Source organism: Rattus norvegicus, chromosome 1 (genome assembly GCF_021556685.1).
Source record: "Rattus norvegicus strain SHRSP/BbbUtx chromosome 1, alternate assembly SHRSP_T2T, whole genome shotgun sequence".
In the NCBI taxonomy this organism is placed as follows: domain Eukaryota; kingdom Metazoa; phylum Chordata; class Mammalia; order Rodentia; family Muridae; genus Rattus; species Rattus norvegicus.
Window position 1 is genome coordinate 146919738 of NC_141534.1, and position 15554 is coordinate 146935291.

The 15554-nt window shown below is 41.2% G+C and overlaps 1 protein-coding gene across 4 annotated transcripts in view; it reads right to left on the reverse strand.

The window, feature by feature from the left end:
* Window positions 1-15554, reverse strand: part of Blm (BLM RecQ like helicase) — an 86167-nt gene that overhangs the window by 21056 nt on the left and 49557 nt on the right. For all 4 annotated transcript variants that reach the window (XM_087557461.1, XM_087557457.1, XM_087557453.1 and 1 more), the window contains 3 exon segments: window positions 8445-8551; window positions 7321-7481; window positions 1212-1407 (listed from right to left, as the gene is read on the reverse strand). In XM_087557461.1, the coding sequence (XP_087413587.1) occupies window positions 1212-1407; window positions 7321-7481; window positions 8445-8551 (464 nt within the window).

The following is a 15554-nucleotide window of genomic DNA, read 5'->3' on the forward strand; positions in this document are numbered from 1 at the left end:
ATCTACTTGTAGCTCACTTTTTCACAGAGTTACTGAGGCCAGTGCCATTTCCTATGCTCAAGACCTGGGCCAGCATAAATGACACCAGTCTCAAAGACACACGGACAGGATTACAAAACGTACTTAAGAAAGGAGCACAAAAGATAAAATCAAATTCTAAAATACAGATTTATCTGGCCTGCTAAGACAGCTGAAATTGACCTGATATATGTAACTGTACAAATGTTGAAAGGCGCCTGTACAAGGCTGGGATGGTGCATGGTGATGACAGTGAAAGTCAGTAAAAAGGCTTAAATTGTTATTAAGAGAGAACTGCTTTAGCAAACCCTGAATAACAACATTATGCAATTTTCTTTAACACTATATAATGCCAATTATAATAAATGTACACATAAGTCTAAAATAAATTACTTTTATATTTTACTTATGTGTACAAATGCACATCAATATGAGCATGTATGTACATATGCTATCTCATATATGTGTGAAGGGTTACTGAGCCCAGGTTATCAGGCTTGGTGACAAGCGTCTAACCACTGGACATCTCTGGCAGACCGCCCATTTACATTTTAAGCCACTTGGGAAAGGAGAACAGCAAATACAAGATGCTGCCTGCCTCTAATGGGAAGGGTAAACTAGAAGAGGGCCACACAGGGGAATTGGGCCCTATTGCCCCTCCTTTCCTTTTTCCTTTCCTCCTCCCTCTAAGACTGGGCCTCACTATCCCCTCTCAGTTTTTCTGAGACAGGGTTTCATTTTGTTGCCTGGACCAGTCTCATAATCAATTCAGTTCCTAGGTTCAAGCAATTCTCCCACATCAGCAAGTGAGACTCAGTCACATGCCTCTATACCTGGCTCTCCCCAACTCCCCATCAACCCGAACTCCCCTACAAGAGAGTTCATTATTTTCCTGGAAGTGGCGTGATATGTAAGGGTGCATAATGCTGGGTCTGGAAGGGAATAGAGGAAGCTACTTTCTGGAGGTTTCCTGCCTGGTCTGGAAACACTGCTTTGTGCATGTCAGTATCACTTAACTTTAACAAACAAGAATGTAGTACCTTTATGATAAACTAAATAAACTATAATACATATTAAATGCCTTCACTTTTCTATGACTGTTTAATGAGAAAAGGACCCAAGTACTACAACAGCAGGGCAGGCTGTTCTCATGAGATGGACCATGACAGACAGAATGGTGGTATGTGGCTTACTCATTATAAGTCTCTTCAGTCTGGTCACGTCATGATAGGTATAGAAAAGCACGCAGTGAGATATTTCCCCGTCTCTCCCAGCTCGGCCGGATTCTTGGTAATAACCCTCCACAGATTTAGGAAGAGATGCATGAACCACAAATCGCACGTCAGGTTTGTCGATTCCCATTCCAAATGCAATGGTTGCACAGATAACCTGATATGAAAATACAAGACTATCAGACTCATAATGCACCAAACAACAATTTAAAATAACTGTGCACAACAGTATTTAGCATGACCAAGGTGAGATTTCCATATTGGTAACTTACGATTCTATTCAGATCCAAAAAGGTAGAAGATCCCGCTCACGGTGGCAGGATCCTTCTGTGGACTTGGTATTACCATCAGACGGATCCTGAACCAACTGCAAGCAGACCCTTGCGTGCTGATAGTTTGTCCACTGTTTCTGACAGGCATGCGTGGTGGGTGTTGCCTACATAGCCATGGCATCCAAGTTAAGGTGCATAAGTGATGGCTTGGGCTCCACGGTGGTGTGTAGCCCTCAGAGGTAATTGCTGCTAGCTCTTCCCGACTCAGAGACAACCGTGTTCATTGCTCTAGTGCTTCGACATGGAACCAAGTGATCGCAGGCTAACTCATGCTATTCAACAGCTGGCTTCAAAGTAAAAGCTTATGAAACTTTAACTGTAGATAAAAGCCTAAGTTGCTTATACAGAAAGAAAACAGAAATGACAAAAACCGTAAAAACAAAGTAGAACAAACAGTAGACTGTTCGCCTTGGCCCATACAGGTGACTCAGTGGGAGCTAGACAACAGTCAGTCTTCAGGAGCTTGACAAATTTGTTTTCAAGAGTATCTATTTGAGGCCTGAAGAGATGGAGCTGTTGTCAAGAGGGTGAAGTGCTCTTACAGAGCACCTGAGCTCAGTTTCCAGCACCCAGGCGAGCAGCTCACAATTGCCTGTAAACTGCAGCTGATCCAATAGCCTCTTCTGACTTCTGCGGGCACCTGCTCACATATGTGGAGGATCAAAAACAAAACAAGTTGGGCTTGGGCTTGGTAAGCAGTTCCTCAATTGCCTGTAGCTCCAGCCCAGGGGAAAATCCAACATATCTTCTGGACTGAGGGTGCCTGCATTAATGTGTGTACATCCCCCATCCCCATATATATAATACAAAAAAAAAAAAAAAAAAAAAAAGAGAGAGAGTATTTCAGTTGAAAATCTAGGACTTGGTGTTGGGGATTTAGCTCAGTGGTAGAGCGCTTGCCTAGCAAGCGCAAGGCCCTGGGTTCGGTCCCCAGCTCCAAAAAAAAAAAGGAAAAAAAAAAATCTAGGACTTAATTTGATCAAGTCCGAAATACTGTATATTCAGGTAAAATTACATTATACAAATAAGGTTATCTTTTTCAAGCACTTAAAAAAATGACTTGCTACTACAAGAATAGCATTACAAATGTGACAGAAATATCTAGTAGTCACACTAAGGCTAATGACATGATTTTGTCGCTATGAGTAAAAGAGGCACAAGGTCAGTAATCAGTATACCATTAGCATAGGATGCACCGACTGGCTTGTATTCAAGGTTACTCATACATTAAACTTATGGCTCTTTGATGAAAAGGACATGTCTGGAGCTGCAGAGATGACTTAACAGTTAAGAGCATGGGTTGCTTTCCCAGAGGACCCAGGTTCAGTTCCCAGCACCCACATGGTAGCTCACAACTGTCTGTAACTTCTGTTCCAAGCAATCTGACACCCTCATACAGACATATACAGTCCAAACACCAATGTACATAAAATTGAAGAAAAAAACAAAAAGAAAGGAAATGTTCCAGGCAAAAGAAAGCTCACTGCAGCCTCTGAGGATGGGGAGTGAGCACCAATGGCTGCAGAAATGAGATGCTGGCCCTCAGTAGCTCCAGAGTGACACAGAATCCATGAGGCAAGCTGCAGTCCCCAGGTTAGTTAGGTGAGTGCATGGCTGTGAGGCACAGGGCACAGGTTACCCCAATAACTCCTGAAAGTTCTTCCTTTTGTTTTTATTTATGAAAGGCTCTCCCTTGGCCCAAGTTGGCTTCAAACTCCTCAGATTCCCAAGTGAGGGGATCACAGGCATAAGCTCCCATGCTCACTTAGCAACACTTACATAACTGGAAGAAAATGGCTTTGTTGAACTCTAACATCCTTATTTCTGTGTTGCTTTTAAACTTGAGGCTACACTCATTCTTTCTAATTAACTTTATTTATTTATTTATTTATTTATTTATTTATTTATTTATTTATTTATTTATTTATTTTTGAGACAGGGTCTCTCTCTCTATAGTCCTGGCTATGCTGGAACTTGCTATGCAGACCAGACAGACCTCAAACTCACACAAGAGCTATGATTAAAGATGTGCCCACCATACTTGGCTCATATATATTTTAACCAAAAAAATTTAATGTCTTATATTTTATATGCTGAAGATACAATTTCTGTTATCATTTACCTTCTATTTACCCGTGTGCACATGCTTAGTTTTTGAGACATTGTTAGCAATTCTTTTTTCCCAGGCATGTTTTTAAAGCTTAGATTTTTCCATTGCTCAAGAGTATATATAAATAATAAAACATCAATCACAATCAGTACTTTCCACTTAAACTCTATTAAAATAAAATGTATTGTATATACGCAGACGCTGTTCTGTTGTGTGTTGTACATATGTGGAGCACGCTCATGAGTATGCATGTCTATCTTCCTATGCGCTATGTAATACACAGTTGTGGTGCCTGCACATGGGTATGTAGGTCTGTATGCCTATGTGTGTGCAGAGACCAGAGAAGAACAATGGGGCCTTTCTACATCACTGGCTTGAGGCACTGTCTTTCACTGAAAAGGAAGCTAGCGAGGCTGGATAGTCAGTGAACTCTAAGAATCTTCCTGTCTCTACTCCCAGTGCTGCTATGGGCATGCACAACCACGCATGGCTCTTTTCTTTCTCTCGAGTGCTTGTGTGTCTAGTGCTTGTGCGTAGTCTTTCTCGATCACTCTATACCTTATCTGCTGAGGCAGGGTCCCAGATCTCATCTCCCTAGAATTAATCTGACTACACCACATGTCCTGGTGAGCCCAAGTCCACCTTTCCAACTCTCTAATTAGAGGTGGGCCATTTATAAGGTTCTGGAAAGCTGAACTCGGGCTTTATGCTTGAACAGTGAGTAGTTTAACCACTGAGCCATCCTTCCAGGCCCTTGTTAAAAATTACTCATCTGTGTTGCCTTGATTGGTCAAGTAATCACTACACATCAAGCTGGTCTGGAATTCATGGAAAGCTCAATCATGTACCATTAGACCTAGCTCGATGTTGTATTCTACTTTACTACATTTATTTAGTATGTGTGTGTATGCATACATGTGCATGTACCACACATACTACATGTATGAGGTCCAAGTGTAACTTGTGGGAATTAATTCTGTCCTTCCACCATGTGGGTCCCTGGGTCCAACTCAGGTGGTCATTTTTGATAGTAAGCTCCTTTACCCACTGAGCCATCTCTCCAGTCCTGTGTGTATGTATATATATATATATATATATATATATATATTTTTTTTTTTTTGGTTCTTTTTTTCGGAGCTGGGGACCGAACCCAGGGCCTTGTGCTTCCTAGGTAAGCGCTCTACCACTGAGCTAAATCCCCAGACCTGTATATTTTTATTTTGGTAAAGAATCTAACCTCAGCCTGGCAGTGGTGGGGCTTGCCTTTAATCTCAGCACTCAGGAGGCAGAGGCAGGTGGATCTCTGAGTTTGAGGTCAGGCCCATCTACAGAGTGAGTTCTGGGACAGCCAGGGCTACACAGTGAGATCCTGCCTCAAAAAAACAAACAAGGGGTGGAGAGATGGCTCAGGGGTTAAGAGCACTGACTGCTCTTCCAAAGGTCCTGAGTTCAAATCCCAGCAACCACATGGTGGCTCACAACCACCTGTAATGAAATCTGATGCCCTCTTCTGGTGTGTCTGAAGACAGTGATGGTGTACTCACATAAAATAAATTAATAAATATTTAAAAAAAAAAACCAAACCAAACCAAACAAAACAGAATCTAAAGTAAATTTTTTTTTTTTTGGGGTTCTTTTTTTCGGAGCTGGGGACTGAACCCAGGGCCTTGCGCTTCCTAGGCAAGTGCTCTACCACTGAGCCAAATCCCCAACCCCTAAAGTAATTTTTTTAAAGCCAGGTTACCAATGCCATAATTGAATAGCTTTTTATCTTTCAGAACTACAATGGTGGCACATGCCTTTAATCACAGTACTTGGGAGGCAGAGAAAGGCAGATCTGTGAGTTCCAGACCAGCTTGGTTTACATGGCAAGTCCTAGGACAGTCAAGACTACATAGAAAGACCCTGTTTCAAAACAAACAAACAGAAGTATGTGCTGTATGCATGTGCTGCAAACGTGTGCCCACAGAGGCTGGAACTCATGCTGGAGTTTTAAGTAGCTGTGAGCACCTATATGGGTGCTGGGAACCAAACCTGAGTCCTTTACAAGAACAGTGTATTTTTAACCATTAAGCAACCCCTCATCTTCCTTCCTTCCTTCCTTCCTTCCTTCCTTCCTTCCTTCCTTCCTTCCTTTCTCTTTTTTTTTTTTTTTTGAGATTGGGTCTCATGTAGCCCAGGCTAGCCTCATACTCCGCACGTAGCTGAGGATGACCTGGGACTTCTGATGCTCCTGCCGTCACCTCCTGAGCATGGAGGTTATGGGCTTCTATCACCATATACAGTTTTATGTGGTGATGAGGACTGAACCCAGGGCCCTATGCATGGACTACATTTCAAACCCTATTTCTCAATTAAATATTAAACTTTATCATTTATTGTTTTTATATGTAACATACTGCAAACAGTATGCATGTTATTATTCTTGTTTTGTTTTTTGAAACCCTGGCTGTCCGGGAACTTATTCTGTAGTCCAGGCTGGCTTTGAGCTCAAAGATCTGCCTGCCTCTGCTTCCCAAATGTTGGGACTAAGGTGCCTGCCACCACCCAGTCATGTTATTGTCTTTACTGCCAAACTCTTATCTTCACTTGAATATTCATCTAGAAAAATTTTATAAAAGTTCTTCAAGGAAAAAATATTGGAATTTTGATTAAATATACAGATTGAAATCTGTACTTACTTTAGTCAAGATAAACCAGACCCCCACCCCCACTTTCCAATTTGATTTTTTCCCCCCTTTTTAAAGTAGGGTCTCATATTATAGCCTAGGCTGGTCTAGAACCCTTGGCAAACCTCCTGGTTCAGCCACCTGAGTGTGGGGATTGCAGGAATGGGCCACCACATGGGGTTCTGCTTTTGTTATTTTTCCCCCTTGCGATTCTGAAGACTGCCCTGTGTGTTCGGTACATGTATCTCATGAAGTAATGTAGAATACATTTGACTACTTCATCTGTGTCTACTACTCAGCTGAAGTCTTCCTTGGATGCAATTATTATTCCTAGGATGAATCCCTATTCTCTATTACTAAAAATAACATTTTAGCCCTTGCTTCAATTGTCATCTCTTTGAGAATGAGTAACATTCTCAAGTTACTCACTGCCTCATGGATTCGATATCAGTCTTACTTGGATGTATATTACCATTAAGATAAAAAGAAGCTCAGACTGGGGTTGGGGATTTAGCTCAGTGGTAGAGCACTTGCCTAAGCGAAAGGCCCTGGGTTCAGTCCCCAGCTGGGGGGGGGGGGGGGGGGGGGGGGAACAAGCTCAGAGAGCTGCCAAGCCTGAAGACATGTTTCATACCTGGGACCCACATGGTGGAAGGAAAAAACAATCTCCTGCCAGCTGTCCTCTGAACACACAACATGTAACTTGCATGTGCATGCCACATTCCCCAACACACACACACACACACACACACACACACACACACACACACACACACACTCTCTCTCTCTCTCTCTCTCTCTCTCTCTCTCTCTCTCTCTCTCTCTCTCTCTCTCTCACAGCAAAGCCAGGTAAGAGGTGGAGGCAGGAGGGTTGCCCTGGCTTCAATTACAAAACCTGTATTATGTACACACAAAACTGCTGCTCCACAATGAAGTCTGCAGACTTCTGCAAGCATCACCTGGCAGTTGTCCTGGTTGATCCACTTGTGCTGCACCTCATCTCTGGCAGAATCACTAAGACCTGCATGGTAAGCCAGAGCAGCAAGACCTTCTCTCTGTAAGGTGTCGGCCATTGTGTCACATTCCTTCCTGGAGAGGCAATAAATTATCCCCGAGTCATCTGCCAAGAAGTCCAAAGAATATTGAGGAGTCAAAATTTTTCACTTAAATAACAACATATTTGCACATGTTCTTGGAAATACAAGGCCCTGTAAACAGAGCTTTACAGCGTTCTTATGATACAGGATGCTCATGCAGAACAGTTCAAGCAAGGAATTTGTGAACACAGAAAATAAGACTGGACTTGTAACCCTGCTCCTCTCACACTGACTCAACAGTGGGGAGCTACCTTGATACAAATTTTGTAGAAACACATGGCAAAAACTATCAAGAGCTCGGCAAATACCCTTGACTCAGTTCCCTTCCAGGAAACAAATCTAAGAAATAAAACAGTTCATGGAGCGATGTTCAAAGTTTTGGTACAAAAGACACTCAACAGAAAACATAGAGGATAATTAAGATAGAGAACTATGAAATAAATACAACGATGAAAAGTGCTTTCTAGGGGTTGGGGATTTAGCTCAGTGGTAGAGCGCTTGCCTAGCAAGCGCAAGGCCCTGGGTTCAGTCCCCAGCTCCAAAAAAAGAAAAAAGAAGAAGAAAAAGAAAAAAAAAAAGTGCTTTCTAAGTTTACAAAAGCCCTGAGACAATGAAGATGTTGAAGATGGGTCACATGAAAGCTGTTACAAATGTCAGACACTCATTTTAGTTAACATAACTCAAGGGCAAACACACTTGGGAGAAGGCTCTAAAGAGGGGCTGTGCTATTCAGACACTGAGATGTGCCAGAGAAAAAGACACTGACACCAAGAATGATAGTGTTAGTGTGTAGGAGGCATACTTAATATATTTTTGTTAGGATTTATTGTTATCTAACCAAATGAGATTTCAAATTTATAATATTCCCCACAAATAGCAAGTTGGTGCTATCATAATGCAAAAGAAAATGTTAACATGCAATTTCATATATTCCATTGTAGTATAGTATATATAAAAAAGACTTTTAATTACACAACTGTACTCACAAGGGTGATGCTTTCTGATCCACTCTAGGCAATCAAGTGCCACTTTCTTGGGCTTCTTTGGTAATACATAGTATTTCAGATTGTGTCTGTTAAAGCTCATGCTAAACCTAAAAGAAGATCCAAACATAAATTTAATTCTCATGAGAAAATACAGTTGTATCCATTACCATTAACTGAATGTTTTCACCCAAAATGCTTCCCCCAGTGATATAGCATTAGGAGGTGGGGCCTTCGGGAGGTAATTAGGTGGGGAGGTAGAGTCACCAAGGAGATCAGGGTCCTTATCAAAACAGAGGAGCTGAAGAGAGAGGTTGGCTGTTAAGACTAGTTACTGCTCTATCAGAGGACTGGAATTTGGAATCCAACACCCACATTAGACATCTCAGAAACATCTGTAACTAACTCTAAAAGATTCAACATTCTCTTCTGGCCTTCATGGGTACCCACACATACACAAGGATGTGTGCATATGTAGACATAGTTAAATAAATCTTAAAGAAAAAAATCAAAAAACAAAAACAAAACTACCCAGAGACCTCACTGACCCTTCCCTCCCTAGTACATATGGCTCCAATGTCAATACTGCCAAGTATAAAACAGGGAGAGGGACCCCACAAGACAAAGAATGAGCTGGAATTTTGATCTTTTTTCAGAATCTAGAACCATGAGAAATAAATTTCTGTTGTCTGAGCCCTCCAGTCTATGATCCTGTTATGGCGGCATCTTCAAATCTTAAATACTGATTTTTTTTCCACCATGCAAACCTCATTAACAAGCTGTCTTATGTTAAGCATTATCTCTGGCCAGTGACATAAGGAAACACTGAAATGAGCATTACGTTAAGAATTAACGATATAAAAATGGTGATGAAGAAGGATGTCTACAGACTAGATGACAGCGGTCTGAACTGTACACTAAAGGCAAGTCAAGGCACAGGGTCAGAGGTGATGTGGACTGGAAGCAGAAGTGGGGCTTGTGGGTAAAGTGCTTGCTGTATAATCAGGAGGACCTGAATTTGGATCCCTACCACCCACGCCAAGAGCTCTGTATAGTGGCATACTCCAGGAATATTGTCACTGGCATGTGAAGACAGGAGGATCTCAGGACTCATCTGGCCAGCCAGGCGATTAGTGATTAGTCTGGCCTAACTGGTAAGCTCCACGTTTATCAGGACACCCTGTCTCAACAGTAGTTGAAAGACACCAGGTGCGTATGCCTGGCACATGCACACACCAGCATAGACACTTGCATAGATACATTCAAACCATTGCCCCCCACATACACATTGTTTTTTTGTTTTTTGTTTTTTTTTTTTAAGCAGAGATGACAATAGTTAGATTCTGTCTCAAAAACACAAATAAAAACAAGCATCAGAGATGGCTAAAAGATAAATTAAGGAAAATAAGTAAACAAACAAACACATGAATGAATGAATGAATGAATGAATGAATGAATGAATGAATGAATGAATGGAGAGCGACCATGGGCACTTTCTTTTGCTATGGGCTGCAAAGGGAATGTGGTGACTCTGACACAAGTGTCCTTCTCTGGATGGCACCCATTAACCCTTTACATTTCCTTGGTTCATTCTCTGTATTGCCTTCTGTCTTCCTTCTAGACTCTTCTGTGAATTCCTCCCTTCTGTCTCAGTACAAGACTACAATTCTACGGGCACTAAGCGCTTCTCCTGGCCCCATATTCTCTCTCCTTTCCCTTTCCCTCCCATGATAGGTTTCTTGGAACATCTAGCTCTGCCTCTGTGACCGACTAGTCACTCATCCCATTTTACTGCTCACCACGTCTCTTCTTTTTCTGCCACTGCCCTACCAAGTAAATATCTGTTGTATGCTTTCTTGCCTACAGCTTAAAATTACTTATTCATTAATGGGGGCACTCATGGCATTGTACAGAGGTTAGACCTTTCTCATTTTCCTCTTCATATGCCTCTTTGTCCTTTCTAATATAAATAATGAAATATTTTACCTTCCATCCATTCAGAATGTTATTACCACACAGTGTTCCAGAATATCAAACAAAACAAGTAAATTATGGCATGGGTGTAGGTGAAATTTCTTCAGTCACAGCACCAGAAACCCTTGGCAGGACTACCAATGTTTAGCTATTTTACCTATTTTTGTTGATAGTCAAGAGTGTTGTTGGGAACAGAGAACTCCAACCTTGGGGGTTCTGACTTCAGATGTAATGTCAGCCACACAGAGGGAGGGAATGATGGTTCTCACCTCAGGACTGACCCTTGAAACTGCCACAGGATGCAGGACTCCGATTCTTGTGGTATTATTATTTAACACTCATTTTCCACCAGGCAAGAGGATATGGACTGTAGAACTAGACAAGGCTAACTAGTGAGACCCTGTCCAACACCACTGCTTAGCAATATAAATGGTGAAGAAATTTGCGGAATTATGTGAGCTGATGTGAGCTTCCAACTGATAGGAATGCTGTAGAACTGTGTGTAGGAATGGCTTTATGCCTACCTACTCCCACTTTAAATTACATGTAAATTTAAAAAGTTTCATTCATTTAAAATAACAAATGTTTTAGACCAAAATCAAACATTGGGATATACATGAGGGAGTCATAACCATCACAGATGGATTCCAGGAATATAAAACAGTGCAGCTGCTTTGGAAGACAGCCTGATAGTTCTTTAAAGGGTGAAGCAGGGGCTGGAGAGATGGCTCAGAGGTTAAGAGCATGTAAGATCTAGCAAAAATCCTGAGTTTGGGACCCAGCACCTACAATAGATGGCTTACAACTGCCTGCAACTCCCTCTTCTCACTTCACAAGTACCTGAACGCATGTGCTTCACATACAACCCAGCTGGCACGCACACACTCATAAGTAAAAATAAACGAACCCTTTGAAGGTGAAGCAGAGCTAGCATGTGACCTGGTGATCCAACTGCTAGCAATACACCAAAGAGAACTGAAAACTTGCCGACACGAGAATGGAAACATCTACAAGAGCATTATTCATAACAACCAACAAAATGGAGATGATCTTACTATTAAGTGAGTAGCTAAAGAAGGAAAACTTCACAATAAAATATTTTTTCCAGCTTGATGCTTAAAAATATTTTGCTATCAAGTAGTGAGGGGGACAGTGAGATGGGTAAAAACATTTGCTGCCAAGTGTAATAATGACCTAAATTTGGTCCCAGCATCTCCCTGTGGAAGAGAACCAACTACAGTGAGTTGTCCTCTGACTTCCACATGCTTGCCCTAGTGTACACACACACACACACACACACACACACACACACACACACACACACACACACACACAGAATGAATGATGAATGTTTACATGAGACACCCAGTGGAGGCAAACTGATGCATAGAAAGCGGTCCGGTGGTTGCCTATGGCTGTGGGGTGAGGAGAGGAAAGGGAAGACAGCATCCATAATGGGTAAAGTGTTTAAGAGGGCGGCAGAGTTCTTATAGACTACGGTGACGGTGTGCGACTTAGAACATGGTAAACTATGGGAATGTGGAATGTGAGCTGGACGATGTGGATGTATCCAGCAAAGCCCTCATTAAACATCTGGAACATAATCTGAAGTTTGTTTAATTTGTGACTTAATTGGGAAAGTAGAACTGTTTACTACTTAATTTGGTCAAATAAACCTTTACCAAAAAGAATAAAATAATACGAGCCTTGAACATAAACTTGTAGATCACAAATCTAATTAAAACTAAAAAAACCCAAATCATTCTACCACAAAAGGTCTGCAGGCCGCTAATAGAGAGCGACAGTCACATAGTGTGGTTATGGTGGAAAAGTAAACAGACCATCAGAGTTTACTACTTTTAACAAATCCTCCAATGCCTGTTGGAAAACAGGATGCTAGGGATCACCAGATACCAAGTCAGGGACAGTGCCTACCCAAACAAACAAACAAACAAAAAACCAAAACCAGGTAATTTGGACAGCTATACAAATGAATATTATTCAACCATAAAAATGGAGAATAAAGGTTGCATGTATGGCTCAGTGGTAAAGTGCTCGCCTAACACTGGTTAGACCATGATCCCCATCAAACCATCACATACAGACACACAGACACATAAATACACACATATATACAGACAGACAGACACACACGCACCCACACACATTATAATATAACCTAGATGATTCCTGTAAGCATGCTTACTGAAGGAACTGAGAGAGGAAAACTGGGAGGAAGTTCTGATGAAAGTTAACTCCATTTTAGAAAATAATGGAAGTGTATTTTAGGCCTAGGCTGTATAATTCTATGAAAATGTAAAAACCACCCCCAACTGTACCTTATGAATAGCTGAATTTTAAGGAACATGAATTATCTCAACCAGTACTTAAATCGAACAAACAACCCAAATTAGATTTCACTGACTCCTAACTAAATGTAGGAGTTATTTTTTTTTTAGATTTATTTTATGTATATGAGTACACTGTAGCTGTTTTCAGACACACCAGAAGAGGGCATCAGCTCCCATTACAGATGGTTGTGAGCCACCATGTGGTTGCTGGGAATTGAACTCAGGACTCCTGGAAGAACAGTCAGTGCTCTTAACCACTGAGCCATCTCTCCAGCCCCTAAATGTAGGAGAATTAAATGTTTCCTTTAATGGAAACTTTACCAGGCCATGTTGATACATGCCTGTAATTCCAAGTACAAGGGAAGCAGAGACAGGAGGATCAGGACCAACACCAGCCTTAGTTATACATTGAACCTGAAGCTACCCTAGCCTACAAGCCTCAAACAACAACAACAACAACTGCAACAACAACAACAACTGCAACAAACCAAGCCAGGTGTGTTAGTGCTCAGGAGACACAAGCTTGGGAGAAAGGGCAGGTGGAACTCTCTAAATTCAAGGCTAGCCTGGTCTACACAGTGGGTTCCAGGACAGATGAGGCACATAGCAAGAACCTGTCTAAAAGCAACTGTTTTTAGGAAGGCCAACAGAATGTATTGTCAAGATATTTCAAATACAGCAGGTAGGCGTTGGGGATTTAGCTCAGTGGTAGAGCGCTTGCCTAGCAAGCTCAAGGCCCTGGGTTCGGTCCTCAGCTCAAATATAGCAGGTAAACTGGAGAGGTTCCTCTGGAAAAAGTAAAAAAAAAAAAAAAAGGAAACAGAACACATATTCATTAGATAAAGCTAGAAAAAAAGACTAAATAGTAATATTGTTTGTTAGATTTGTCAGTCAAATACTTTCCAACTTTTTACCTCCCACAAAATTTAGAGTACCTAACTGAGATGTCAGTTGACAGATCATTAAGAATAATTTTTGATGACAGATCATGATGTAATTTTGGCATATGCTTCAGAAAGAATTCAAATAATTGAGTGTTACTGCTGTAATAAAATCCTCCTCATTACCATCTACATGTTTATGTCAGCAACATTTCTCTGGCTTACATCCATAAAAGTAAAATATATGAACTGAGTCACCTCATCTGTAGATATTTGAACTGTAAAACAAAAATTCTTCTTTTTGGTTTGTTTTTCAAAACAGAGTTTCTCTGTGTAGCTCTAGCCATCCCAGAATGTAGATCAGACTGGTCTCAAATTCAGAGATCCACCTGCCTCCCAAGTGCTGGGATTAAAGGCCTGTGCCATCAACACCACTGAGCAAAGCAGACATTCTTATCTCATAAACAGATATAATCTCAGTAAAACGCTTATGCCTAAAATTATTTTTGAAACATATTTAAGATGGACATGGTGGTGTATTCCTGAAGTTCAGTTACTTTAGAAGCTAAGTTAGGAAGATAGCTTGAGCCCATGCATTCAAGAATCCTCTTGGTACCATAGTAAGACTCCGTTTAGCTACACTAAATGAAGTATTGGGCTTTAAAGAAAGTCACATAGACATGTATGTAACTACTACAGTAAAGAAAACTAATTTTATTTACGTATTTTTAACATCTACTTATGTGTGTGTGTGTTGTTGTTGTTGTAAAGTAAAATGCTGTCTTTTATCTTAATATTATCTTGAAGGTACTCTCACAAACTCAGAGCCATGAATTTGCTATTTGGCCCTTAACTCACATGTGTAATCAACTCAGAAGTTTGTAATGACATCAATAGAAGGACTGGCTCTAAATCTTGTACTTTTAAACTTTTTTAACAAATAAATTCTATACTAAAGCAAAGATATGATCCCAGCCTAGCTACCAAATGAAATTATGATTGTATAATTCAACCTAGCTAAATCCTCCCTGTTAAATGACAACCTTTTGGGCTTCATCTGTTGTAAAAATATTACAAAATATAAAAAATAACTTTTATCCCCCACTAGGTCTACACTGCAGTGCCCCAAGATATCAGCTGGATATCTTAATTCTCAGTCAGCAAAGCCTCTCACCTGCTCTGCTTTGTCCCATATCACACTGCCAAAGGCCTCTCTCTGAGCCATCAGCAATCTCTCTACCTATCTAGTTCCCAGGGCAGGTTTCCATGCCAGAAACACACACCCAACTCTGTGGCGGCCCAGATCAGCTGCCCCACACTCCATTACACTCAAATCTACACATGAAAGAACACACAACACAATAACCTTTGACCCAACTGATAAGATATAATTGCCCACCTAAACATACAAAGCCCAGTACCGTCCATCCCTTAAGCACATTCATAACTGTAAATACACAGAGCGGAATCCTAACGCCACCTTCCATGTTGTTTACCGGCTACTCTCTCTCTCCCCCTCTTTTGTTCTCATCTCCTCCTCTGCCTTCAAACTCTTCTCCTGCCCATCCTTCCTTCTCATCCAACGACAGGCCTCCTATCCTGTTCTTGCCCTGTTCCTCCTCCTCTTCTCTTCTCTTCCCCCATTCTCCAACTCTTTAGCCCCACCTTCCCTTCTCGTGCCCAATCACTGGCTCTCACCTTTATTTTACAAATTACAATGGGGAGAAAGTTCTGATGAAGTTACCTGAGTATGTGAGTCACTCCTCGACCTAGGCAGTCCCTCTTAGGAAGCATAATTAGCATCAGGGCAACCCACATTTCCCCCTTTTTGTCCAGCTAAAAGGCTTTTTCCCCTCAGGTATAAATTGAGTACTATTATTACCATTCTATAACTTATAAAGTATAAG